At 44.9% G+C, this 23954-nt stretch overlaps 1 protein-coding gene across 1 annotated transcript in view; it reads left to right on the top strand.

The window, feature by feature from the left end:
• Positions 1-23954, top strand: part of LOC128730727 (uncharacterized) — a 34822-nt gene that overhangs the window by 9286 nt on the left and 1582 nt on the right. The window contains exons 3-5 of the mRNA XM_053823805.1: positions 13944-14086; positions 20303-20627; positions 22319-22433. Coding sequence (XP_053679780.1) covers positions 13944-14086; positions 20303-20627; positions 22319-22433 — 583 coding nt within the window. The remainder of the gene's footprint in view (positions 1-13943; positions 14087-20302; positions 20628-22318; positions 22434-23954) is intronic.

The raw sequence follows: 23954 nt of genomic DNA, 5'->3' as shown, positions 1-23954 counted from the left end.
TCGAATGACTTACGATGAGTCGTCCTGACGGAGCAAAGCAGTACAGCCCTGCGATGGACAACGGCCTAGCGTCGTGTCTAGGCTTCATTTCGCGGTGGTACCCGTGAAGGTGAACGACGTCCGTACGAGCTGCAACAAAACTATTGCTATTTGCTCGGCACAAATAAAACATGTATTTCAACATAAATAAACATTACTTCGGCGCTGTTGGACCGGCGTTCTGCGCAGAAGGAAGCCAACCGGGAAGACGACATAGACGAAGGAATACTCGCAATCCGGTTGGACGGTATGACACGACAAGCTTGCATCTGTCCACCGAGAGGGTCCCTAGTGGAGCGAGCCCTCGACTAACCGTCCGTGGTGGGCGATGGAACACACTTTTACGCACGCTATGGCTTAGTCATCTGCCAAAAAGTTCACATATCAAATCAGATGAAATATAAATGAACTAGCAAACCACCTTCCACTCACTGAAACGAACGAAATGGGCGCATGTTTTATCTTCAGGGGGGCTTTGCAAAGGGCTGTTGTTGGTAAGTCACGATTCCTTCGACCCACCGCCGGGTTTATAGCGTGACGTGTCGGTGAACCACCCTACGGGGCCATCGATGAACGAACTGCCCTGGTGGAAATCCCGTGACAGCATGGGTGGAAAGTTCGAGCAAATCCTTCCCCCAAACAGTGGCAACAAACAGATGTACTTAGCAAATACCAAAAGCCCGCCCTTCGTACCATGTCACCGGAGACTCCAGGACTCGCGTTGCGATCCTGTGACGTACCACGAGTTGCCTACATTCGGGCGCTCTCGAATGACGATTATGCAGAGGGAGAAAATCGACTTAAGCAAATAGCACTGACCACTCCCTGCGATCCTTCCGGCGTTCCTCGACGACCACCATGCGACTGAGAAAGGATACAGTTGTTATCGCAGCAAAGTGACCGGAAATGGAGAAAGGGTTCCTGATAAAGTTGGAGCTCTTGAAAGCCGCTCTCGGGAGTATCTGCTGGTCTGGATTTTCTGGTCCTGTCTGGGATGGCCCCGGTTTACACAGTGATCCCGGGTGGGAATGGATGAGTGAATCTTGTAGACTTCCTCAAAAGCCTTCTCTATCCGAACGGTGTCAGCAAGGCAGATGTGTAGGGAAAGCGCTTTTACTTCGGCCCTGGGACCCTGGCATCCGTTTATCGGATTCATTCATGTCACACGTCGGTCCGAACCTGCTGACCATACGGTGCCCAGGAAGGTTGTGATGTATGCGAGAGGTCATCGCAAAGGATTGCAAAGAAAAACGAAGGATTAATCTTTCACAACCCCTTTTCACAACTTTTCTAAGCGAGAGGGAACGAGACCAAGCAACGAAGACGGGCTCCCTCGTCCGGAAGAGACAAGGCTGTCTGGAAGGGGTGTGAAAAGGGGCGTGAAACTGAACACAAGCCCACAAACAAACACTCAATTACACACCCGAATAGCTAGCACTATCGACAATTTGAAAGCTCGGGCGTAGAGTGAGGTTGGCTTAAAATGGAATGAGATTGCAGATAGGTAAGCGTGCTGCATGCTCAACCCGGTACATTCGTTACAATTTCGGGTGAAAGCGTACCGGAATGTTATGTCGGTTCTCTTGCCGATAAACACGGCAGCAGAATTGATTTGAATATTTTCTGCTGAGGTCAAGAGCAACAGCCTACAGAACACGGTGAAATGATTTAGTCGTCCGTTCAGGACATGCCTTACGTTGTTCCATCTGATATATCAGGCGCATGAGTAGTAGCAAAACTGCAACAAACTTATTTCGCTCTCACTGGGGTGTGCAATTTAGTAATTATATTTATCATAATTCATGACAAACTTTTCGTCATCGCAATCTCGAAACAACTTAAACTCACCCAAAATGCAAGCCAGCTGTGCAGTGCAGCTTGATGAACACATCTAATTATGTTCTTCTGGAGCTAAACTTTTGCAGTCCTCCGATTCTTCTGCAAATCAAACCCCACACGTACGGCAAACAAATACTAGCAAGTAGCTCATGGTACGGCAGCTGAAAGCCCTGGCAGCAACTGGTTTCCGTCCGGCATTGTTTCGGTTTTAATGACAGGTAACTAGCGGTAGGACACAAATGGAGTCCTTGATACTAATGGCTGTACCTGCCTTCCTGGTGCATCCGTCCCACAATGCATTCCGACCCGGTCGCAGTAGGCGTTGAGTGCGCCATACAATGTGTGTTATTTATAACGAGCCTTTATTCGCAGCCCCAGTAGGCCAGGATGTAGACAAAGACCGTGTTGAAAGGGAAAGTAAACGTACTGCCGGAGCTCCCAAAACGGTTTATCTCTTTTCAAGGTTCTTTGCGAAGAAGAGGGGTGTAATTTTAAATTCTGAACGGTAGTCCTAGCAAGACGGCTTTTGTGGTGTATTTTTTGAATGGGTTTTCGTGAGGAAAGCTGTCTTAAAATCGACATGCGCATACATTGTGTGACGAGCTAAAGCTAAACAATGCATCAAACGCCCGCCAGAACCATACCTGGCGTAACTTAAACCGTCCCCATTCGCGCCGGTGATCATCCCAAATACGTGCTGCGGATAAAACGGCGGGTAAAACAAATTACGAATGTGAAACACACTTTCCGGACCTGGAAGTGGGATATTTGGAGATGCTAAAACTATATCCTACCCTTCTTTCATCCATCCGAGAGGATGGTTCGCTCCCACAACCCCACATCCACTCACATGTGGTACGTAATTAAAATTTATGACGAAAGCTGCTCGTTTCGGGTTCGGTTTGCACCATCGCAAAGAGAACGCGTCTGAACGGAATGTATGTGAGTCGTTATGAGTCGTCTTTTTTCCGGGTCAGAAGCAATGGCTAGCAAGGAAGCAGAAAAAAAAGAGGGGGCAAATGTGCCTTTTGGACCGCACTACCCTTACCAGAGGCTCAGCAGGTGGAGTCTACCGACGGAATTATCTCTCGTGTTTGGCCGAGGGAGGCTTCATTCCCGACCAGTGCCGGTGGCAGTGTCCTTTTGGGACGAACAGCGAGGAAATTCACGAATCCGGTTCGGCAGCAAAGTGAAATCCAACACACGCATTTCCACAACTCGCACACAGACACACACCCACACATCTGTCACGCGAAGAGTTTGTCTTCACACCGGCACTGACGACATAATTTGGCCGCAGCTCTAGACGGTAGGCTCCAGCGAGGTTCACTCCCAAAGAACACCAGCCTGGCCGCAGCTTGGCTGACATTCCCCTGCGGACGCACACATGTGCGATGTGCGGAATGAATAATGACAGCCGGTGGGTTTGTGGGCTTTTTTGTTTTATTTTTCGTTCCCAGCTTACTCGCACGCTCCTTTCTCTCGCCTTTTCTCACATCCACGCTGTCTAGTTTTGCCTGGACTCGCCGAAACAAACCCCTTCTTGACCCGCACTCGCACTCGCACCCAAAGGAAAGGGGTGTGGGTTGCGTGAGTTCAAAGTTTTGTGTCAAATAAAAACGACCCAAACACCGGCAGCACGTGTCGTGGGAGGCGTGCAGAAAAACAACGCGCGCAAACCCACAGCAAAAGCTTCCCCCCGAAGCACACCCGGAACCACAGCACAGTGGCTCGGTGCCCGGTGGCAATGTATCAAAATAAATGAAAACCGAGGGGGTGATTCAATTTATGAAATTTTCCTAATGAAATTAACTCAATTTCGGGGCGGTTCGTGAGCGAGAGGGAAGAAGTAATTTACCGGTGGTGGCGGCATCTCGACGGAAGCCAGCAGCGATGGTGGAAGCAGCCAAAATCGGATCCGGAAATGGGCCGGCAATTAGAGGAGAATGGTGCGCCAGGCGCCGTAAAACGGAGAGTATATGAATGCTGATGTTTGTTGTGCCACCGTCCGATAACGACGATCCAAGGGGGTGGTGGGTCGGATGGGCTGGCCCGGGAGGCAGAAAAGGGTTGCCCGCAAAATGATTACCATGCCGAAAATGTACGAAATATGTAACGCGTACCGGGGGTTGCCACCCGTCCGCACGTCCGTACGGAGCGCGTCAAGGGAAGATATGTTGAGACAAATTACACCATCATTTCGCAGCACTCGCTCACCCGACCCCCTATTTATTGCCGACTAACCTCATTCACCTTTCCCAACGCTTCCGGGACCGTGCCATTTCGGTCCGATTCTTCCATTCGAACCTCCTGTCGGGTTCTTTAGAGCAGAAACATAAAAAATAATAAAAAAATCAACCGAATGACGATACACCCATCGAGCCGGAAGCGGATGGGGAGGACACGTGCGGCTCACATCCGGGTCGCGGGTTTGAGGATATGCTCATTTTTATGGCTCGTTATCAGATCATGAACGTTAAATGGTGCGTGGTGAGGAAGGTGAGAGCTGGCATCGGGCTGGGCATTTTCAGCACCACGCACGAAACGACATAATTAGCTGCGTGTAAATCAATAATTGTTTACACACATCGGGCTGGCCCGTTACATGCGAAGTGTAATTTGCAGCTGGTGGTGATGGGTTTTGATGTGGTGCGTGGATTTAAACCCGCCGACAGCTCCGGGTGACACGCTGTGATCAAGATGAATGAGTGCATTAGAATGCTTCCAGCATTAGCGTGATGGAATGTGATTAAACAGCATAAGTTCGCGCCCATTCTCGCCCACAATGCGCGACATCTAAAAGCGTTTCGTTATTTATGACGCTTTCAAATGAGTTTTGTTTGTTTTTCCCATCTATAATAGCTGTTTTGTTGTATTGAGGTGTGAAAACGTTCCCATATGCTGTAATTTGATTTACAGTATGTACACAGTTATGAGTTGGATTGCTGTCAATTATAAGTGAATTTATAATACGCTAACATTATTCCCATATTAGTGCATCAACTGTCATTGAATTGAATTGTCTCACAATTTTTTAAAAGGGGTATTTGAGCTTCAGTTTAAGTGAAATCAAACCCGTTCCATTGTGCTGGTAAGCCCAAAATCAATTGTATGCTCGTGTAGAAAGCAGCGTCTGGCCAGGAGCGTCGTCAGGCCTGGTGTAGAAGAGGGAGTTGTCCGAGAAGTCGTCGAGAAGTTGTCGAGTGCGGTGACAATATAAAACCACTTGTTAACTTCACCTGTGTCGTTTATTCATACGCTTCCCGATACTAACTGATCGTAGACATGTGTTCGGGATCCCTCGATACCTACTTGGCCCGAGACACTTGCTAACGATCTTGCTTACAAAGGTATAATAATTTTAACCTACGGTGCAGTGTGATCGCACGATCGATAGACGACACTTCTGCTAATGCTTACGGCTCAGATTATGACTACGAGGCGACGATGGCCGCGCGATCGATAGACGACACTTCTGCTAATGCTTACGGCTCAGATTATGACTACAATGCGGTGTGACCGCTTCACCCCCTTACACTTATTTTTTTTTTTTTTTGTATCTTTACACCATTGCTTGTTGAATCTCGCGCACGCCAGTCCTCAGCCCCGAAATGGTACGGCCGGTGAGAAAGAGGGCATCTTTATTTGGCCCGTCAGATCTGCGAGTTGACTCGAATGATGTGGTGATGGTGATGTGGGCAATCGAGACTATCTATTCTGTTAAAGAACGGGGAGCGTGTTTTTACCTTGGGAGCTCTTGGGAACTGAATTCACGTCTTTAGCCAACGCTAAAGAGTAAACAGTGGTACATGTCAAAGACAAAACAATAGTAGCATCTTGGCGATTTTCTTGTCATTCAGTCCATTCTCGGATCGTTTATCAGGAGTGGCTGACTATGCCCCATTCAGTTTTGTGACTTTGATCTTTAGCTAGACGATGGGTGGCAGGGAATAAATTTGGTTTGGTCTTGTATCACTCGTGGATACCTCTTTTTTTCCGGTCAAACCATTCGGTGTCCTCCGTTGACGTATCCATCGTGCCTGTGTGGACTCCCATCTTCTCCATTATTGCTCTGTGTCTCCCAATTGTCATATGTCCTCAATTTTTATGCTTGTGCTGTCGACCCGTCTTTACGCCGTCTCTCAATGCCATAGCGCCCGCTCATTCTCTACTTCGTCAATCATATACGTAGCGTAAGTCAATCTTTACTTCGTTGATATCCTCCGTAACGCCAAGTGGTCGGTTCGGGTGGTTAATCCTTCAAGCCATGGTGTAAAGTATTACCTTCTATCGTTTAACGACTAGTTTACGCTAAATCCTCCTATTACTTTTTTTTTTTTTTTTTTTTTTAAATTACTATTTGTCTTATTCTTCTACCCTTATAGGAGCGAACTGTTGGTTTCAAAGCTTCTGTTAATTGATTTTCAATTTCTATATTGCTGTTGGCGGTGCATTGTGCTGGTAGTTCTATCATGTTTATTTCTTGTGTTAGCGAATGCCTTTTGACTCCTTTTTCGTCTTGTGCGACGGTGTATTGACGAGAACAGCAGGACATTTTTCCTCTTAGACAGCCCGCCAACGTTCCTATTATGCCCAAACTAATTAGTACCGACGTTGTGGAAAACCACCATGGGTATTTGTAAGGTATATATGCCAGATTTTCTAATACTGTTGGATGGTGATTTAGGGCGTTTATTTCGACACCTAAGTAAAAAAGTTTTTCTTTATCTTGCATGGAATAAATAGGAAATGAATTTTCTAGTAAAGGTATTTGTTGTATTGAATCTAAAGTTTGTTTCATAACTGGTAAGGATATTTTCGTAACATGTTTTGAATATATCTTGTTTTCCGTGACGTTTTCGTTATACGTTATTTTAACATTGTCTGTCTCCACAGTCATATTAGGTTCAATTTTTATTTGTCCTGTACCAATTACAAAAAGTGTCGATGAGTTATGTCCTCGTGTGATATTTAGCGCTGTATTTATAGGCGTTAAAAATTTCCATGTGTTATTTTCGCCTGTTGCGAACCAAATGTCGTGACTGATTTTGATATATCTCATTGGGCAGTTCAACGAGTTATTGTGAAACAACACGTTTGTAGCGCAAAGTTCCAGGGTTTTTAAATTTTCTCGAGGAGTTGATAAACTACAAATTTTGAACTTTTGCAATTGGGTACATTTTTGTATAACCAAGCTATCACTGACATAGCCCCAAAACGAGTTTTTTTCTATAAATATTATATTTTTGATCATTTCAATCATTGTAACTGTTGACCCATTCAGGTGTGGTGCTACTGTAATTTTTTTCATGGTGTATGTTTGGCGATAAACTAATGGGATTTTGAATAAAAATTGTAACTCATAATTTTGTTTAAGCGTTATTTCAAAATCAATCAATTTAATGAGCAAAGGATCTTCGGGAATTGCTAAATAACTAGGGATCATATCATAACTCTTGTTAATCAATTTATCTTCAAAATCGGTACCCAGTACATCGAAAATGGTTTGAAATTTTTCCTTTTTTTGTATCGCGTTTAGAAAGATATTTTGGTCTTTTTGTATTTTAGCCAATAGTTGGTTAACGGATGTTATTAAATAAAATAGGCGCTTGTTTTTCCAGAGTTGAGCTTTCAAACCATTTGTGAGGTTTCTATAGTTCTCGACTGTTATGCGTAATAAATTAAATTTGGTTACCAGTGACGAAGCTGTTTCGTCCACTTGAGTACTTGTCTGATTTACAAAAGAGTATATTTTCCCTAGAGCCGATGTCTGGAACTGAATAGTATTTCTAATTTCCTCCTCGTTATGGCGGATTTTATCCATATTTAAATCTACCCGTATTCTATCGTTTTCATCCATGTCATTCCAAAATTTCCATGAGCGTTTTGAAATTTGTTTTCCAAAAAAGGATTTGATAAGCTTTTGTCTTTGTTTGAGGTGGTCAAAACTGTTTTTTAACTGTTTCAAATTATAATTGCAAGGAATGTCCTCGGATGAATTTTCTGGGGTTTCGCATAACAAGGTGGTATGTTGGAAAATTCTTTCCAGTTCTTCAATGTTCTCATCGACTCCGGAAATATTTAAATGAAGCTCAAAGTTATACATACCCTCGGATATTAGAATCTCACCCATTTCTTCTAGTATCACTTCCGTTCCGTGTAGTGAGTACTGCCATGTTTTCTCAGGGGTAAGTTCTGCTTGGCCGAACCCTAATATCCAGATGTTGCTAACTATAAGCCATGCAAAAATCATTTTTTTTTTTTTGAAACTTTGATGTGCCTTTTTCTGGTGGTAAAATGGTTATTCTAAAAAAAAAATATGAGTTAGAATTGCTACAAATTGTCCAAGTAAAAATTTCGTTGTATTTATTTATATATTCATTTATTTTTTTTTCCTTTTATTATTATTATTATTTTTTTTTTTTTTAAATTTAGTTCTGTCGTTCATGGTACCGTATTAATCGGTTGACATGAATTTTTTCTAATTTCCTTCCGTTTTTAATGACGCATGTCTGCTCGCTTGGTATTTCAACTACTTCATAAGGACCTCTCCAAGCATTTTGCAATTTTTGGCCAGTTCCCGTAGGGGTATTCTTGACTAGTACAAGTTCGCCCCACATTGGTTGCCATTGATTAGTGTCCTGATCATAAATAGTTTTACGTTTTTCTTTCGACATGATCAAATTTTGTTTGGCCAGAAGATGTACCTGTTTTAATTTTGTTTTCAATTGCTCACAATATTCACCATAAAAATTATTTCCTGTGTTTGGGTTGTAAATAGATGTCGGTAATCTAGCTTTTCGTCCGAACATCAGTTCATATGGTGTGAATCCAGTCGATGAATTTATTGTAGTATTATATTGAAACGTAAAAAATGGTAATAATTGGTCCCAATTTGCAGAGTTTTGCCCAATGAACTGGCGTAAGTAAATTTTAAGTTCTCTGTTTGCTCTTTCTACTAGGTTAGCTTGTGGATGGTACGCGGATGTGTTTATTTTCTTAATTTTGAGGAGTTTACATATATTTTTCATAACTTGACTCATAAAATTTGTGCCTTGATCGGTAACTAATTCCAGCGGGGATCCAAATTTACAGACTACCCCCTCGACAAAGGTTTTTGCTACTGTCGAAGCTTCCTGGTTTTTCATGGGCAATACGATTAAATATCTTGAGATGTCGTCCTGTACTGCTAGTCCATATTTGTTTCCCGTATCTGATTCCGGTAGGACGACAACGTCTATAAACATTTTTTCTAAAGGAGCGTTGGAAGTTGAGGTTATTTTCATTGGGATCTTATTTGTTTTTCGAATTTTGTTTTTCTGGCATGAATCACATGTCTTTACATAATTATCTATATCTGTTCTCATTTTTTTCCAAAAGAATAGCTCTCCAATTCTTTTTCTCATTCTTCTTGCTCCGACATGTCCACCTAGAGGAGAGTCATGGAACTCTTTTAAAATTTGTTTTATTTCGCTAGAGTTCAATTCCGTCTTTTCGGAATTGGGATTATATTTTTCTAATCGAGTTCTGTCTATTTTCTTTTTTTCCGCTCTTTGGCATTTTCTTTGTATTTCAGCTTCCGTTGGTTTAATGTCAACGTTTATCTTTAATAAATCTTCCCAGTGCGTTTGGGTCGTTGGTATTTGCAAATTATTTTTCTCACCAAATTTGTATTGGTTGTTTTGTTCGGAGCTAACCGTGTCTAGTTCTTGCTTTCTATTTTGGCCCCGAGTAACAACTCCTATTACTTGTTTATTTTCTTCTTTAGTCTCTATGTAATCCGGTAAACGGGATAAGAAATCCGCTACAATGTTTTCCTTTCCTTTTTTGTAACGAATTTCGCAATCCAATCCTTGTAATCTTAATCTTAATCGTGTTAGAGTTGAAGATGTTTCTTTTAATCTCCATATGGATACTAATGGCCTATGATCCGTATAGATTATAAATTTTTGGCCAAAAATATATTGCTTAAAATAATCGGTCGCCCATACGATTGCGAGTAGTTCTTTCTCAATTGCATGATATCGCTTTTCAGCTGGCGCCAGAGATCTACTTGCATATGCTATGGGCATTTCGATATTGTTTTCGTTTGATAACACAGCTCCAATGGCGTAGTTACTCGCATCGGTTGTTATAACAAAGGTGTTTTTGTAGTCGGGTCTTACTAGCAAAGGTTCTGATACAAGGCAGTTTTTTAAATCCTGGAATGCGATGTCACATTCGGGAGACCACATGAATGTGGCGTTCTTCCTTAGCAATGCATTAAGAGGTTCCCGCCTATCAGACACATTTGGTATAAATTTTGCGTAAAAGTTGATTGTGCCTAAGAATGATCGAACTTCTTTTACGGTTCGAGGGTGCTTCATGTCTGCAATTGCTTTTATTGCGGCCCTGGTTGGTTTTATTCCCTGCTTGTTTATAACATGTCCCAAATATTGAATTTCTTTCTTAAGCAATTTGCATTTTTCCGGTTCCAATTTTAAGTTATGAGCTCTAAGACCATTCAGAACTTTCAAAAGATTTTCATTATGTTCTTCTACTGTTCTCCCTGAAATTATAATGTCATCCAGGTAGACAACGGCTCTAATGTCTCCAAGCTCGTACAGAACAGAATTCATAAGTTTTTGGAAAGTCGATGGACTATTTTTAAGGCCCATCGGCATTCGTGTAAATTCGTAATGACCAGTCGGTGTAGAGAATGCAGTTTTTTGAGCATCTCTAGGATGAATTGGCACTTGATAAAATCCTGATTTTAAATCTATTGTTGAAAAGAATTGACTGTCTCCTAGATTACTTAAAATGTCATCAATTAAGGGAATTGGAAATACAAAAGATTTAGTTATCGTGTTCAAAGCTCTGTAGTCGACTACAATCCTGTAGCGAACTTGTCCGTTTTCGTCCGGTTTTTTTGGCACACATAGAACGGGGGCATTCCAGGGGCTGTTGCTAGGTTTAATTATTCCTTGAGCAAGCATTTCTTCAATTTGTTCTTTTATTTGAGAAGTGATAGCTGCTGGGAATCTATATTGTCTTTTATTTATAGGAATGTTGGTGGAGGTTTCAATTTCGTGACATGTAGCCCCGGTGACCGTCAGTTTATCACCGTCTAAAAAAAATTGTTCACTATGTTTATCGAGAATTTTCAACAAATCGTTACGTTCGTTTTCAGTGACGTGGCTAAGATCAATTTTTTTTGAAAGCATGTTTAAGCGGTTTTCTCCGTACACGTGGCTTTTCTGCTTCATTTCCAAAATATCATAGTCTAGGTTTTTTTCGTCTAGTTTTGAAAAACTTGCTAATTTGTGTTCGATTGGTTCTTTTGGGAACGTAGATGCAGCTATCGATTGCGTTTCCTTTTCGATTATGTTTGCCATATTTGCTTGGCTTAGAATGATCCCGTTAGCCTTATCACAATTGTCATCTTTTGCGTTTGATTTTTTTAAAGTAATAGTTTCAAAATTTTCGCTTATAGTGATCATGTATTTTTTTAAAAACGGAGCTCCTAAGATGCCTGGTACGAGAAGTTTTTTTATGATGAAGAATTTAACATCATAAATTGACTCGCCAATATGCAATTTTGCCAGGATTGAACCTTCTGTTTCGGATTGAGTTCCGTTGAAACCAGAAAGTTTTATTCTATCCTGTTTATCAATTAGTTCTTCTCCTAGTCGTACTGCTAACTCCCAGCTTAATAGGTTGTAGCCGGCACCTGAGTCGAGTACATAGTCCAAAATCTCGCTCCGAACGGTTGTTGTGGAGACCCGTACAAAAAAAATGTTATTATTCGCGCAATTGATCTTAAGAACTTCGTTGTGCTCGATACTAGTTTTCTTGGGTATATTATTACCGTTTGTTTGATTTGGTTTCGTAAGGAATTCTTGTTGATGATTTAAAAAAATTGGTTTAATTTTCGGGGGACTGGCAAGGTGGCTATTTATCAGACCCCCTACATCTAGTTTTTTGGATGATTTTTATTAATTGCAGTCCGGTTATAATTATTTTGAAAGGGTCGTTTATGTGTCTGATACTCCATAGGGTTTTGCAAATGCAATGGTTTTTCGTGCATCACATTCGTTGTAGAATTGTGTGCGGGCAAAAAGGAGTGCGAAATGTTATTTGGCTGAAATTGCGAAAATGAGTCGGGTGTATATTGCGAAACATGCGGATTCAAATATGACCCACTATAATTTTGCTGATTCGGTACTGAATAGTTATGCCATGGTGGTGGGTTTGAGTGTTGGTAGTGGCTTTGCCATCTCTCATTGCTGCTATTGAAGAACCTATTGTTCGATCTATTACGATAGCTATTGCTATTCGAATGATTTGTGAACATGGGCGGTTGCTTCGGTAGCCGCTTTTCTATCTGAGATATTTGCTCGGCCATTGCACATTCTTCCTCAAGCATGTCAAGCAACTGTTCTAAAGGAAGATTTTTATTGCTTCTAGCAATATTTATCAGGCTACGATCCCGAAGCCCAGCCAAAAAATGAATTCTGAGGTTCCTATATGCATATGATTGCTCATTGAGACTTTCATCGTAGTTATCGATGTGGTCTTTTATTTTCAAAACTCTTTCCTTGTACGAAGTAAATTTTTCACGGTGGTTTTGTTGTAGTGTTTCCACTTGGTGAAAAATTTCTTCCAACCTCACTTGTTCCCCAAAATACTTATTTATCTTCCTTCTAACTTCGTCCCACGATTCACTGTACACTCGTGAAAAATAAGAGGCAGCAGGCCCTTTTAATTTCATCATAACCACCTGTATTAGTGGTTCTTCAGGCTCACCCTCAGGTATTTGGGACGCAAAACAGTCCGCCTGGTGAAGAAAACCATCAAGCTCGGCGGCGACACCGCGATATTCGGGGATACATTTGATCGCCCGTTCCATTGGAAATTCATAAGCCATTTTTTCTGTAGAGAGGTTTAGTGCTCTCTCTATTTTGAGACTATGGTTGGCAAAGTCTTGCTTTAAGGCCTTTAAGTACTGCTTAAAGCTTTGCAGGTTTTTGCGGCAGTCTCGAGACTGATCGTTCAGTGTCGACGATAGCACTGGAGTTGAACTCGAGGGCTGATCCGCAACCAACTTTTCAGAATTACGTTCGGTATCACCACAGGATAACGGACAACATTCTTTCCACTCACCAGCGTTGATATCTTAACCCACAAACATCAAACACCATAATCCTACGCTCTCGCCATCGGCCATATCGGGGCACTTACGCTTCGCTTGCGTATCCTTCGTCTTGCAAACCATCGCGCACCATTGCTGGCATCGTCGACGACAAAACGTCGTTTTCTTTCCATTGCAGCTTCCACGGAGACTGGCGCCAGACCCGCTCGATGGCGCCACCATGGCTAGCCGGCCGCTCATTATACAGTAAATCAATTCAATCAAGCGCCGCGACTCGCTGTCTGCCTACAGTAGGCGCGTCGTCCTTCTGGCTGCAAGTCCATGGCGACACGCTGACAGCATCCCGTTGCCATGGTAACCGTCTTGGTGGCGGCTGAAATGGGACCACGCTCGCACACTCCCAAACGGTGTATGGGACCGAACTTTATATGCCACGAACGCTATTCGATGTAGGGTAGGAATAAAAAGCGTTTAGCCGCTCGTTCGACCTATTCCAGGGAGCTGATGGTGCCAAAAATCTGGCGCCTCATTAGAGCGTTTGGGGGTTTGTTTTTTCGGCGCCATATCATGGGAGAACAGTTTCGTTCGTAAAAACAAATCGTTGATTGTATCGATCGTAAATGGGTTGTTACACGTACAGCTGGGGAAGAGCCACAATAGCCTGCTATGATTTGTCCTTTTTCTGTTTTGATTAAAGATAGCCATAGACGAAATGCTCCCAGTCAAAGTGATGAATGTTAAAGAGTTATTTGTGGTAGCATATAATGGTTATTTTCAAGGCTTCCTATTATTAAGATAAATGTAAACGCATATATATATTTTGTATAATTTGTTTCATCTCTATCCTCAAATGATCCTTATACACAATACCCTGCATACCTGGCGATAGTCATGTTTTTAATCTATTTTCTTGCTCTCTCACAACTCGAAACAGCGATCTACACACCGGTCTGCACTGTATACGGAGCTACACCAGACGCTGCATGAATATTCATCAGAGAGAACACTTCAACAAACTCTACCACGGCACTAATGAAGTGATACACGAGCTCTGCGAGGAAGGACCTTATCAGGAAGGCACGTACGTATTGTAATAATTATATCAATGTGTTTCATCTCCGTTGCTCTTTTTTTGTTCGCCTGTACTCCGTCCCTCATATCCATGCGTTCATATTGTCTCATCATTGTGTAGTATTTGCGATAGTCTGCGTCAGCACGTGCACGCGGTGGAGACGCCATTGTTGTGGGTGTGTCGTCCTTCTCTGGACATATGGCCTGGCAAACAATGCCTAGTTATAGTGATTGTTGAGCGTTGATGTAGCTGCATGGAACACGCTTCGTAGTCAATGCTTACGCCATTTATTGTTGACAATTAGATTTCATTCATACCTGTACACGCATAGATGATCAATATAAATGTCGGTGTGCTAAACTCCACCATTGTTGACACACCCATTCTCGGCAGACTGAAATGAGACAAACAATGCGGTAGCACAAGCTTCCTCTTCAATAAAATTAACACATCATCTCGTGTAATGGCACAGGTAAGGCAGCAGAGAAAAAAACGATGATAATACTCTTCGCTATGGTCACCAGATATCAGTTACCCATCGATGGCGAGAAGGTCGTTAACAGCTTCCTACAACATCCTCACCTCCCTGTAGCGGCAATTGGTTGGAGGAAATCACGCTGATTATGCTCCGGATGAGACTGTTCCATTTCCTCCTTATTTCCTTTCATTCATCGTATTGTCTTGCTTCTGCTTGATGTGATAATCGAAAAACAGAGTGAAACGAAATGGAAACGGTTAGGTACAACCCTCAGCTTTTTCGTTGTATTCGCCTCGCATTTCTTTTAGCGCCAGCCATTAGCCACGAGGATTATGCCTCACAAGTGTACGGTCGAGCTGTGGCTGGCTTGCTTAGCTATTGTGCCTTAATTAGCTGTAATTGAGCTGTTTTCATATTCAAGTGGCTTAAACGCAACTACCATGACCACTTACCCGCGGCAGCGCCATCATCATCATCGCTATTGCCGAACCAATCGCGGCGGGTGATCGAGCGAGAGGCAAATTGCCTTCGTTGGCTACCAATGGCGCGCTGTGCGCTTGCAACCGCAGAACTATTTTTCTTTCTCGATCTATGCCAACCCCTGTCGGTACGCTCCTGTGCTCCTTCGTCGGTGCGTGTGGACAGGTCCGTGTACGTGTGCACCGGGTGGGCTTCCGGGCTGAGACCGTGTGTCTGTTTGGCTTAACGAGAAAACTTTTCCTTCATCAACAAATTGGCGGCGAAAGTGTTGGCAGCGAAATGCGAGAGCTCGAGCTCGGTGCTCCCGAGTCAGCCACTCCTTGAAGAAGGATCATCAGGATCCGTTTAGCCGACGTTTTCGCACAGCACAGCGTGGGAACGTAATGTGGCCGCGGGTAAATGAGTTACCTTTGCCTTTGTACATGGCGTTTTGTTCGGTGTTTTTCTTCCTTCTGGATAACGCTGCAAGTGGAGCGGAGCCAGAAACGAATTTATGATCGCCCTAGGAGTTGGTCATGACACTACATGAACGGCGAGCCAATGGCTCAGGTGACAAAGCCAAAGCGAGCTACCGAAGTTGCATCCACGTGCTATTTATGACGAGTGAATGGTGGACGTCGAATTTTATAATGAGTTTTAAATTGTGTTTTATGATCAACAATCTCAACAGGATGGTACGCAAAACGTTTTTATTGAAATAGGCAAAGTTGTGCTAAAGTCAAGGATCTATTTTTTGTATTTTTTGCCGACTGATTTTGTGTCAATGCGTTCGGTTTGAAAATGACCATGCGCCTCCATTGGTCCAAATTATGGTGTCACATATTAGCATGCAAATTATGGTGTCATATTTGACAATTATGTTGACCTCCTAAGCTAATAGCTATAAACCGATACATAAGCCTATATGAAGACGGTTGACACCTGGTAGTAAAAATATGTACTGATTCCCGATTACCACAAAAGATCTTATCAGCTTACGTTTGATGGAGGCGCATGGTCTTTTTCAATATCTACTATGGTGCATGGTCTATCGCTAATTACTACTCAAGAATTGAATTTTGTGTAGCTTTTTAATTTTAACGTTCCCTGTTCGGACGCTTGTCGTAATAGTGAAGAAAACATTATACCTCTATACGACGTACGTGGATATCGCCGAATAACGTCACTGATGGTAAGGTGTAACATCAAACGAACGCTATATCTCATCGATAAGCCTCCTTTGCGCAGCGCCCATACGACGAGCCGGTACCACTCGAATCCGTAAGGATCAAGGAATGATCGTCACCGACCAGCTCCTTTGCGTAATGGCGTTTGGGTGAAGCTGGAAAGCAGCTGGGTGACAGGAAACGTACCGGTATCGCAGTCGGTCAGTCCGTCACGAAGGCTGTCACCAGTCACCAGGCACCGGGGACAATGGCAGCTAAAAGCACAATAACCATGGCTGAAAGGATGCAGACGCTCGACGCCCGGGCTCCTTCAAAGGACAGCACCCCATCCGGTGGACGTGCCGAGCGCTCAGTTGAACGATACAAAAGCGCCGCATCGAGAAACGGAACGGTCCGTTCGGCTAACGGGATGCAACGGGAAAAAGTTGAACAACAAAGGCTCCCCGCCGCTGGCCTTGGTTGCAGCGGGAAACGGACGGTGGCAGGAAATCTTATCAATTTTCCCCTGACTGATGATATCCTCCATTTGGAGCAGTGTCACGTACCCAATATCACACGTCCGCTCATGCATCAAAACGGCGATGACTTCAAAATGAATGCGGCACGTGTGAGCGAGAGAGAGCTGCCATCTCTCGCCCGGGAGACGATGCAGCTCTAACGATGACCGATGTGCTCGAGTCGTGCAGGTATCTACCAGCCTTGGCACCCCTAGGTACGAAGGGCAACCAAACGAGGAGCAGCTTTTTCGTATTCCACTCCTGCCACTAAGGCTAAGTAGCCAGCCGCATCCAATCCGATTTACGCCCGGCACCTTTAAACTGGATTTATATGCATCGAACCAATAATATGATACCAATATTTCAAACTGTCAGTTTACCGCCATCGGCCACGTACGGAGAATCAATGCTGGTCGGCGTCATCGAGCCGGTTCCAGGCGCGTCTTTCGGACGTGCGTCCGCCAGGGTGCCCTTTCGTTCTATTTCCGGAGCACATCACGAATCACGGCCGGCCGGAGTGGAGTTTTGCCACAGCCGGCCAACTCCGACCACAGCGTGATGATGGAATTCTTCTGTCGTCCTGCGAGGTCGCCGTTTTCGGACATTACTCGCCCACCGTAACTGATCGTTGTCCAGGGGCACCGTTGTCCTGGGAGGCGAAAATTCGGCCAAATCCTAATGCAGCGGATCACGTACGCCGATACGGTGCGCTTTGTTATCTAGCAGGGCTGACGTGGTAGATAAAGATTCGCTATAGCTCGGTACGAAGCGTCACGGAGTTGGAATGCGCTAGCATTCCCGTTCGTGGCATACCTGCAGGTACTGCTGCTGAACACTGAACTAATCTCTGCCCTCAGGCGTTCGCGTGCGGTGTGTACAGTGGAGGAGAATAGCTGGAGTTAATTTAGCTTCAGTCGAAATTAACTTGCTTGATTGAATTATTTGATTGTCTAGTCGAACCATCCTCTGAGAATGTTCACTATCTACTTAAAAGTCCAGTCATTTGACGTTTGCGAAGGATATGTCATATGTGGAGAAGTGACCTCTGTGCAAACTTCTAAACAATGTCAATATGAAGATTTTTTGCTCCTTTCTTCAGGCTTTTCCATGTTCTTATGTGTGTGCGTGTGTGAGTAATGGGCTCAACACTCAAGATTAATGCGTTTGTTTACGTGATCAAAGCGCCTATCGATGGCCTTCAATCGCAGCAGGTTATAATAATTCATTCGTATTGACTCGAAAGTTTTCCCAAGGAAAAGTATGAAAGTAAAAATAAACCCAAATCATGCTCCAGGTGGCACAAAGCAACTTGCACAATAAAAACTTGCCCTTAAAACCAGCACGTGGTCGACGCAAACGCAAAAGAAAAAATGAAACTTTACTCACCTTTGAAAAGGCACTCGCCCAGCACCGATCGCCAACTAATAGCTGGCGCTAAATTCCCATTCACTGGAAAGAAACCAATCTGTCCGTGTTTTAATTTCTTAGTTCCCGTTCGCCTTCCCAGCCACACAAGGTCCTGGCCCGTCTGTCATGGTGTCTTAACTTGATCGGAGCTGGCTGCTTCCGTTCCGGCGATGCTTGGCAGCCACGGGAAACTTTACCATTTCCATCTCATTTGGCTCGTGATTGGGCACGTCAAGAGAAAAAGTTTTTGTGCTGTTCACTCCCTACCTCACGGTACTCCCTCGTTTTCCCTGGAAAATCAGTGGAAAAGGTGGTTTAGCAAATCGTCAATTAGCAGTCAAGTCGAATGAGCAAGTTGCTCTTTGGAAAGCGGCTAAACGGTGGGGGGAGGGTTGTTTGGTTGTTACTAATTTCACCAGACCAGATTCACCTCATGCGTACCACGTGCTAACGATTCGCCGAGACGACAGCTAATGATCTTTGGCTGTAAGGAGATGAAAAAAACACCATAGCAAAAAAGCATGGCCTGATAATAAGAGCGTGGTACACAAAAAACCATTTTCACACACTGACGTAGCATTACCGACGATAATGTGTTATCCTTGCGCATTGCGGAAGCGAGCAAACCGCTTCCGTTTAGGTCAATGTGACAAATCGTACCACGAACTCCGTTCCGGCGTTCGCACGCCGGAGGGATTATCCGTTTAATTAGGAGCTGCGTTTGCGAGTGGAACCGAAATTTGGTTTGGTTTTGGAAAAATGTTTGTCGAGGCCAAACAAAACGAGAGCACATAAAAAAAGCGAAAATTCCTGCTTAAGCAAGGATGTGTTTCCAGCGAGTGGATAATTCATGGTTCGCCTGCGGTAGAGCCAGCGACTTCTTGTCGGCTGTTAATTAGTAGCGATTGTGCCGCCGAGGTTTCAGCTCGGGGCTTAAGCCAAATACCTAGCAGAGTACATGCTTCGGGCCCTGTTTAAAACCGCACTGAGGATCAGCGGGAATGCGGGTACGCTCGAATTGTGCTGCTTCAGCGACTTCTTTTCTTGTTAGTTGGAACAGGGGAACAGAGACTCGCTACTTAAAGGATAATGGTTGGCTTGGGTTACAGTTCTAGCTGATGAGCGCCGGCTCGTAAAGCTGAACAAGCTCGAGTATGTTGTTGTTTAACCTGCTCAAGACACCGAGTGTATGGAATTTATTCTTTTATAGCCGTACTTGTGTGTTTTGTTTCACGTTATAAGAAGCTATAATACCTATGCTTTGGCAAAAGCTTGTTTACATGTTTCATTTAGCATGCTTTTAAGTAAACATCATTTAAAGCTTTCATGATCATTGTGTGCATGAAACGACACTATCTTGAGCCATCAAACATCAAACCTTATCAACATTCTGCTGATGCAAATCGTTCTCCGAGAAATGTAGATCACTAGGACGACCATCATATCATGTTTAACACGCTTAATGATGTCACTAAATCCGCTGTGTTCCGTTCTCCGATGGCGATAATCGAGTCATTCGAGACTACGGTCAGACACGACATGACAATCATGTAGCTGGTCATCTGACTAACGGAAGCGACTTCATTATCCGCAAACCAAGACCATTGCGGTCAGCTCCTTCGGTTGGTCCCTTATTGATGTGTTTACCGGGGTGCTAGTTGCGTGTTTGAGGTATGTCTGTCTTTTCCGATCGTAAAGCAGAACCGGTTCTGCAAAAGCAAGCCTCCGGCGATAACGTCGTCTATCAAATGCCACAGTATTGTTTAGAGTCAATACCCGGTTGCTGTTTATGAAGTTGAGATTGTTTAGAGGACTTTTTTGTGCATCCACATCATTCGCTATCCTCATGTTACGTTCTAGCTTTTTGGCATTTCCATTACGCTTGTTTGTAGGTTGTTGCATCTTCGTCATGCTTCTCGTAGTACCCGGATTGTCGCATAGAGGCCTGCGAATGTCAACGACAGGACATGCCCCTGCGACAACGGTTCTAGAGGTATTTTTTTATGTTGCCAAGAAAGGTCACTCTTAGGTGACATCCTCTCGGGCAAGCAAAAAAAACTAACATTATCTATTGCTTCTCCGGTCTCTGTTTCATGCCATGCTTGGATCCTCATGTTCGCCTTGCATTCCGTTCCGACATGTTCCGGGATGCGGTTTTTGCTGCGGCACCGTTTCTACACTCCACTGCTACAGACTTTCTTAGACATGCACCATGCATGCGGCACGTGAAAAAGGACTATGAGGTCTGCGCGACCCGGTACCAGAGCACGATGGCGAAAATCGGCCAGACAGTGGCAACCACGACGACGACGACGACGTCCTACCAGCTGTACGGCGGCCCGACAATGGCCACACATCCGGCGGCTGTCCTCAGCAGCGGCCAATACCACGCCGGTGACACGAGTCAGCACCAGCATCACCATCGCCGACAGCAACACGACCATCCGGCCAGGAGCCATCCCAACAGCACCAAGTCCATCGAGGACGCCGAAGAGGAGCGGCTTCAAACAGTTTGCTGGTGAGTCGGGCGGGAATTCGGCGTACGTAAGAGAGGTCTTGACGTTCCTCGTAACAGCTGAAGTCCACACAAAATTTGGGCTTCCCAAAACAGGTTAGAGCATGTGTGGGTCTTCCAAAAAGTTCCCTCGAAAAGATTACGCGTCCCAAACGGTGAATCCTGGAATTGTGTTTAATGCCTTTTTAATCTCGAGCCTATTACTGCTTCTTGGATGCTCGGTGATGGTGCTATCAATTTTTCTCGCATGGGAGTATGCCACAAAAAAGCCCCATCTGTGATGGTTTTATCTTCCGAGAAAAGGAACCTCCACACGTCACGTTCATCTGCTATCTGGTGGTTTGCAGCCAATCCGTTGTCGTGCTCGTTTCCAATCAGTTAAAAACTGGACAATCATCGTGCTTGCTGGCCAAAGAAATCAACAATCGACCAGGGCAGCTTTTGGACAGGAAGTAAGACAAAAATTGAAAGCACTTCCGTTGCAGCTCCCAACCAGCAACTATAGACACCGGGCAATTCGGTTTCTCGTTACTTCCTGACAAAAGCGCATCAAATAATGGCCGGCGAAAACGATTGCCATTTCATACGGATACTAACTACCATTAGCAGCCTGTCGGGGGTCTTTGGGTTCGCCCATCACCCTCCTCCCTCTCCCTTTCCTATTCCCATCCACCCGGCAAAGCCAATCATGTTTATTGTTTCACACGAAAATGACAGCCCTTCGAGGACGAGGCGCCAGGAACCGGCTCGTTTCGACCGCGTGTCGGTTTGCCAGTGACATGGCACTTTTTTCGAAACCCATCCGAGGGATCAGGCGATCGCACAAATTTTCCCAACACCACCAAGGAAGGACTGCCTCCCACTACCCATGCTGAGCAAGCAGAATGGCAACCAATGACCATTCAATTTCGTCTGCCACCGGACATCTGGCCAAACGGCTCCAGTCTTATGGTGGCGGGTGGGGATGTTTTTTTTCTTTTATGGTGGTTTGTTTTTTTTTGTTTTCTCTCGTCTTCTGCCAGTCGTGCGGCCGAGAACAGGCCACAAATTAGGTACCGCTGACCTTCCGGCTAAGTATCGGTCCCGCGATAAACGACGATTCATTTACAATCGCATCGCAACGCCGAATGTCGCCCTCGAGTTTCATGTCCTTTGCCGAATTTTGTGGCCCATTACTCGGCCGAAGCGAGGAATTGGAAAATCATCAAATGACCATCGGATCGATAATGGAATTTGGTCATCTCATACGTTGCTGTGTCGAGCGGAGACGGACGAGATCACCCATCAATGGCAGTGAAACTGCGTGGAATCGAAACGGTTACAAACTCAAGACAATTGTGCGTCGATTCGGTAGCCCATTAAAACCTTTAAAGGCTTCGCTTCGAGTGACTGGTGATAGCTTAAAGCACGGAGCTACCAGCTGTCATGTCCTGCCGAGTGCATCGTGGCGCTTTTCCGTCAATTGCATCGAAAGCATTTCCCGTCAATTTCACACCGATTACACGCTACACTAGCGCGTTGCCGGCCCACGCTCGATCCCGTGTGTCTACTGTATTTATCTTCATCTCCGTAAGGGCGGTTGGCGCGCTAAGTCGTCCGAATCCCAGAGTCGGATTCTCCATTCGTCTTCCACCGAGCCATCCGGTTAAAGGGCCTCCCTAACCCGACTAACCGGTTTTCTCCCTTCCCGACAGTGCCTTCCAGAAGTACATGCAGTGTTCGGAGTTTACGGTGCGGCATGCCTGCGGCGACGAGACGGCGCTTTTCACGCGCAAATTCCTCGACAAGATGTCCAACACGCTGATGCGGGTAAGTGTGTTCGACCGGAAGAAGCCCAAAGGGCGGAGCGAGAACAGGATGGCTGCTGCCTGTTGGTGTTGACTTTGGGCGGCCGGGTTGCGACGGTGTTTAAGGCCAGTTGGATTTTCCCGACCCGGCCCCCGGGGTTGTGTCGGTTTATTGGTCTGTCTGTTTGGTGTGACACGGCAAACATCAATCGTTCGGAGGACTAGTTCTGTCGCCATGCGGAGAGGAAAGAGCTGGAGCAAAGGACTGAAGCATGTTTACGACCCAAATCGTCCTGAGGCGGAACCGTGTGACAAAGTGGGAGCTAATTAGGGACTGGTAATTGTTCGATTAACAAAGCCATCGTAACGGCGTCGGGCGCAATCGGGCGTGTAGTGGCTTTTCTTGGTGAAGCCTGAAGGAAGGCAGACTGAAGATGTCCTAGCTCAGTCAGGCAGGATTGCTGCGATGATGGTGAGGTGATACGGTTGATGAGGTGTCATAAATTAAAGGCAATAAAAACCGTCACCAGCTTACTGCGATGAACCGTTGGTTTGATGAGTTACGGTTTGTGACATCTCCGTTTGTGGCAACCTGCCATAAAAGCTGCCATTGTCGAGCATGTTTAACCAAGAGCCACTATAAAACTAACCTCTTCCGCTCGAAACAAAACCGTAAGCAAAATAGCAAACACGACACCTAATCCCACCCCATCGTTCCGATTAAACCAATTTGTATCAATAGTCCCCTCAGTTCCCGTTTGACACGGAGCGCATCATTTAAGCCACCCAAACCTACGCCACTCGTATCCAGCGGGCTGTGTTCAACAACTTTTTTAGCTTACAACAAGCCTCATCACACGGAGCCGCTCATCAACAACGCTCCATCAACTCCAGTGCGGATGCATAAAACATACAGCTCCACCCGTTGAACACGAACGCGAACCATTCCACCGCACTCGATTGTGCGTGAAAAGGACCCACTAAATTCAAACACTTCACCACATGGGGTGGGTGAAGCGCATGTAAAACCAGCCCGTAAAATGCTGCCTAACAACGAACCGGTCGAGGGGTGTTCGTTTTCTTTTTTTTTCGTTTCGTTTGTTACCATTTCCTCCATACGGTCGCATAAATACTGCTCCTGCCAGCCGGTTCATGCATATTGCACCACCCAGCTATGGGTCGGGCTCATGCAAGGACCTCTGCTCCACCGGATAGGGAAGGCTGGGCGCCATGATTTATGCTGCCCCCGTCGTTTACTGGTGACAATGAAAACTATCGCAATACCGGGAAACGAATGTGGCTGGCCGTTTTCCAGGGAGTGCAAAACGCGCGGTGGCTCAACCAAATAAACATGCACCATTTCGATGTGCCGTGTTTTTCGGGGAGAACGGGTTGCCAGCCACACCGGGACACTTTCGTGAGGGTGGCCAAATTTTTAAGCAACACACCATGTTTCAACCCTACCACTCCGCAATGGTGATCCCTTCTTCAACACCTACCGGGCATAGAAAACCCATTTTCCATCGCTCGTCTAACTTTCCGT

This window comes from Anopheles nili, chromosome 2, assembly GCF_943737925.1.
Source record: "Anopheles nili chromosome 2, idAnoNiliSN_F5_01, whole genome shotgun sequence".
Classification (NCBI taxonomy): Eukaryota; Metazoa; Arthropoda; class Insecta; order Diptera; family Culicidae; genus Anopheles; species Anopheles nili.
Note: the sequence above shows the minus strand (reverse complement) of the source record. Positions and strands in the feature narration are given on the sequence as shown.